The 5485-nt window shown below is 39.2% G+C and overlaps 2 protein-coding genes across 2 annotated transcripts in view; one reads left to right on the top strand and one right to left on the bottom strand.

The window, feature by feature from the left end:
* LOC102976581 (EKC/KEOPS complex subunit TPRKB) overlaps window positions 1-5485 on the top strand; it is a 279834-nt gene that overhangs the window by 9146 nt on the left and 265203 nt on the right. The gene's annotated exons all lie outside the window — the stretch shown is intronic.
* C12H2orf78 (chromosome 12 C2orf78 homolog) overlaps window positions 1-5485 on the bottom strand; it is a 12290-nt gene that overhangs the window by 5579 nt on the left and 1226 nt on the right. The window contains 2 exon segments of the mRNA XM_024133505.3: window positions 865-1254; window positions 1257-1610. Of these exon segments, the coding sequence (XP_023989273.1) occupies window positions 865-1254; window positions 1257-1610 (744 nt within the window).

Here is a 5485-nt window from a genome sequence, read left to right as displayed (position 1 = left end):
TTCTTCTCTGATTGCTGTGGCTAGTACTTCCAAAACTATGTTGAATAAGAGTGGTGAGAGTGGGCAACGTTGTCTTGTTCCTGATCTTAGTGGAAATGGTTTCAGTTTTTCACCATTGAGAACAATGCTGGCTGTGTTTTTGTCATATATGGCCTTTATTATGTTGAGGAAAGTTCCCTCTATGCCTACTTTCTGCAGGGTTTTTATCATAAATGGGTGTTGAATTTTGTCAAAAGCTTTCTCTGCATCTATTGAGACGATCATATGGTTTTTCTCCTTCAGTTTGTTGATATGGTGTATCACGTTGATTGATTTGTGTATATTGAAGAATCCTTGCATTCCTGGAATCATTTATTTATTTTTTGAACTTATTTATTTTATGTATTTTTTTTTTTTGGCTGCACTGGGTCTTCATTGCTGTGCAGGGGCTTTCTCTAGTTGCGGCTAGTGGGGGTTACTCTTGGTTGCGGTGTGCAGGCTTCTCATTTCTGTGGCTTCTCTTGTTGCAGAGCATGGGCTCTAGGTGCGTGGGCTTCAGTAGTTGTGGTTCACGGGCTTTAGAATGCAGGTTCAGTAGTTGTGGCACATGGGCTTAGTTGCTCCACGGCATGTGGGATCTTCCCAGACCAGGGCTCGAACCCGTGTCCCCTGCATTGGCAGGTGGATTCTTAACCACTGCGCTACCAGGGAAGCCCTAGGTGTTCTTATATAGAGTCTAAAAACAGAGAGCACTGAGAGAAGGTAGTGGTTATTAAAGGCTCAGATCTAAATTCTACCTTTCTATATACCACTTCCCAGCTGTAGATTGGACCCCATTTTTGAATGCTGACCTCATTGTTCAACTTTCTTGCTGTTTGTACTCACCTTGAAAGCTTGTTTGTGTGATGGGTTGAGCAGACACAGGGTAGTAGATTCCAGAGCTGCAAGCTGGTGGTAGGATATTTGTGGGCTGAATCTCCTTTAGTACCATTACCATTTCTGGTTGCACAGAGGCCCTACTTCCTATGTATGACACAGAGCCATAGGATTGCAGGCAGGAGCCAAGTTCTCCATACAGTAAAGACCCCAATGTGCCTTGGTTATAGTAATATACCTGGCTTCGTTCCTGGTAGGGAAGTGACAGGCTATTTCCGTGATTTGGAATCTGAGATGGTGTTCCCTGAGCAAGGCTGGCCGAAAGTGATGGATATAGAGGGACCATGTTATTGGTGCCTGCAGTTTTATCATATTGGGCTGCCATAAACATGGAGGAGCAGCTGTGTGCTGGTCAGTGACTGCCAGAGTAAAGTCTCCGAGTGAAGAAGAATTCTTTTCGGTGCTTCCTGTGATGTCCCACTCAAAAACACCTGGATAGGAAGCAGCTGAAGTGGAAATCTGGCTCTGGTCAGTAACTCCAGATAACATAGTTGTGCTAGAATGTTGGTAAAGGTAGGCACTACCCATGAGTGTCTGGAAAGAAGTACCAGTAGCTGATGCCGAACTGACGGCAGAAGCACAGACTCTGGAGAAGTTGCAGACACTTCCTGTTAGGGAAGTTGCATTGCTCACCACAGGAAGAGAATGCTGCAGAGAACTTAGAGTTCCAAGTACAGACGGATTTTGGAAATTTTCTATAAGAACAAGAGGGTAATGAAAAAATCAGGGAGACTGATAAATTCTCACTATGTTTGAGGAACAGCATTATCTTAAGGTTCTTGCTATCAGGACACCTCTAATATCAATACTTACTGAGAAGCCAAAAATCAGACAGTTATGATGGTTGTAAGGACTGAGCAGTTTTACACTCTTCTGTATTAACTGCCTGTGCTCCCATCTTGGGCACAGATAGGTAGAAGACCCAAGTGGTATGGTTCAGACATTGTTCTCTAGGCTGGAAGCAACCTTCTCCCTGCCCTATCTTTCCCTTCAGCCTGCACTAGTATGGACTTCTATGTTATTTCCTAGACTGGAAGCATTTTAGAACTAGGCCGTCCTTAGAGAACTTCTATTTTCCCTGTCTCATTTCATGAGTAAGGAAACTGAGGCTCAGAGAGGTCGGGTTGACTTGTTCAAGTTCTCTCATTACGTTAGTATCCTTACCAGATTTCAGAAACTAAGTATCCTGACTTCCTTGCCAGGACGCTACTCTGAGCATGATACTGCCAGAAAGCAGGAGAAATAGAACTTATAATATAGGCATTTTTTTTGACCGTTAGAAAAGAGTACGGCTATTACCATTGTAATCTTCAGTGTCTCACTTTGCCTGTGCAGTTCCCACGCTATTACCTAGAGTTCACATATAGCTCAGTCCAACTGGTCAATTTGAAGGGTCATTTTTACCCTCTTCAAGCCTGGTTTCTCATCCTTCCTCAAAATGATTACCCGAAAGTGAATTTCTTAAGTGCTTTTGGAAAGAAAAAAGTTATCTGATTACTTCAGATTACTCATCTCTAAAGTGGTTATAACACCACCACCAATAATAGCAGTAATAATTAATACATGAATAGACTGATATATTGCGTACGATTTATATGGAGGAAGATACAATAAGTTCTAGAAAGACAAAGAAAAATCATGAAAAACATATTACATAACGAAAAAGAAATACATAGATATTAATGAAAACTGCGGTATGTGGCAAATATCAAAGCATAATGAATTTACTAACAAATGACATTCTGTACCATACATGCAATATTAGGAAAGTGAATTTTGCCCACTCTATTTTAGTGAATACTATTAACCAAAAAACATGATAGAAGGTGATTTTGAATGAATTCCTAGCCAATACATACTGACAGAGATGATATATCAGTAAAAATGAAAAACAAGCAACAAAATGCAATAAATGTGAATGTATAGATAACCACAATATATATAGACAAGTATTTCAATGAAAACTGGTACAAAGCAGACAGCAAAATAATAAGTGTAAAAGAATTTCATTATTGTGCTCATTCATATTTTTACCCAGCAAGTAACAGTTATTAAGCCTGGTAGAAATATATATTTCAAAGCATAGAACTATATAATAAGCAGAAAGGAAGCTTAACAAGTATCAAGAAGGTTTTTGTATATATCCTAGAACTTAGATTATAATCATCTTCAACATCCAAGGAGATGACATTCCAAAACCTAAAAAAACCGTCATCACTAGAATCTGATTAAAAAAGATTTTCAAATGAAAATGAAAATGAAAATCCAAAGGACTCCACAATATTGTTTTAGATAAATGTGGATTTTTTTTTTTTAGTTTAAAAATTAGAAAAATAAAACATTGAAAAGCAACCCCCTAGATAACCACTTTGGTTTTTTGTTTATAGGAAGCATCATTTCTAAAACATTTCTAAAATGTTTATATTCAAAATGTTTAAGTGCCAACTGTATTCAGAAAGGCAATGAAAGAAAAAAAACTGAGTATGACTTTTCTGATAAGCTGCCTTTCCTGGTGATACCCTGTTCTGGCCTTACTTTCCTTCTTAGTCTGTTAATATAAGGATTTCCTAAAATCAACTTTGTTTTGCCCTGCTCTGAGCAGATTTCACTCAATGCTGTTTGTGCTTTAATTTAAAATCTGGTGCCCATCAACATTCTATTCCAAACTACGTTTTTCTTGAGAGCTCCTCTATGCTTTCCCTCTTCATTCTTATATTTTTTCCTATCTCTTGGTTCCTGTTGGCCTGTGCTGATAAAAACAATCCTAAACTTCCTTACGTTTGACTCTGTGCCTCCGTATAGCCCAGTACTCTCCATCCACTCTCCCTATTTTCTCTTTTCAACTAGTTGAAATATTAATGGAGGGAGACCATTAGAGATGAAACATCTTGGTATATATTGCTAGTTTTCTGTGTCACCTGGCTTTTCTATGTTTCTGTTGAAACACTCTTGAGAAGTCTCTGATTTCATTTTCTACATGGGTACACTTTAAGGCTCAATATTAGAAAAGAAAGGGATCAGAGCGATCAACCAATGTAGTATCCTAACGTAACAGATAAGGAAAACATCAGGCTTTGTGAGACAATCAATGATTTGTCCAAAGTCACACAGATAGTAAATGCCAAAGTCAAAACTGAAATTAGGTTTCCAGACTTCTAGTTCAATACTTTCCCTCATTATTCCATGCTATTTTGAATCTACTACTGAATGAGGTCAAAAGCAGGCAGTTTCAAGGTATGAGATAGCCAATAGTGAGGGCCGATACCCAACAGGAAGGCAGGGTTGGGTGAAGAGAGTGTAGGAGAGCTATAACAACACCTAAATTTCTGAGATCCAGGTAGGAAATCCTAGAAGACAGATTTACTTCCCCCAGGCTCTTACATTAGGGAAATCATTGCAACATTTCTTACAGACATTCATTAATATAATTAACTAACATATGCCTTGATCTTGCATTCTTACCCTCATGGATGTTACTTCCTGTTAACTTCCAGCAGCAGGCGGCTTCTTTTCAGTGCTTGATGCTTCACAAAATAGACTCTGCCCGTTGGAAGCAAATACCAGAGAGCTAGGAGACAGAGCTGGTTGCAAACTTTTCCTCTTCCAGCCTTTGGTTGCAATTCTTTTGCCCATAATTTGCTACCTCTAGTTCCTTGGGCCACACAGGTATCCTGCCATCCAGCTCTTTTATGTGTGAGAGACATTCTGAGTACTGTCCCTTTTTCTTTGCACAGAAGTGTATACAGTGTGGCAATTACTGTAATCTCCTCCCCCTTGCAAACAGCCACTCTAGAATCTTGGACCTCTAGGATTCTCTGTCTTGCATGCTTGGGTGCAAGGCCAAGCAAAATGAAGAGGAGAATAATTAGAGAAAGAAGAGGACATTTGTGGAGAATTGGGAGCAGGTAAGGTGAAAGGGCACAGGAGAAAAGAGATTCATGTAGATTTTTTGGTTTCTGTGGGAAACAAGTTGACACACTTTGGCCTCATTTTGTATTACCAGGACAGACAGTTATAGATATATTTAAGTAGCTCGATAGTGCAGCAACTGCCATGAATTCTGTACACTAAAGAGAACAGTCTTACATATATTTTTCATTTTGTTTTATGTCATATTACCTTATTTATAGCATTCACTGGTATGTTTGTAAAATACAGATATTTTAAAATGCTCTGGTTTTGTCTACAGGGTTATTTCCTTGTCATATTTTTAAGGACTCCAACATTGTAAGACACATTGCATGTTTTTCCCTTGACGATTGTTTATCTTGAAGCATCATGAACTAACTTGACCTGTTGGATTTTGTGGAGAAACTTTAAAGAGGGTCTGTGAAAAAGGCATTGTGGTGAGTCGCATTATGCACCCAAGCGTAAGGAGCTGATATGTGCCATCAGCCCAACTTGGCCTGGATTGCCTCTGCTTTAGTTGCCCTGGTTACTGCTTTTCTCCCTAACCACACTTGTGACTGTGATAATGTGAGTAAGGGCTGAGTTGCTAATGATTTATACGTGAGGTAAGCTGGTTTGAGGGAGGAAATCTATGGATCTAGTCATTTTCCTTGGTGGTAAG

This window comes from Physeter macrocephalus, chromosome 12 (genome assembly GCF_002837175.3).
Source record: "Physeter macrocephalus isolate SW-GA chromosome 12, ASM283717v5, whole genome shotgun sequence".
Taxonomy (NCBI): Eukaryota; Metazoa; Chordata; class Mammalia; order Artiodactyla; family Physeteridae; genus Physeter; species Physeter macrocephalus.
Note: the sequence above shows the minus strand (reverse complement) of the source record. Positions and strands in the feature narration are given on the sequence as shown.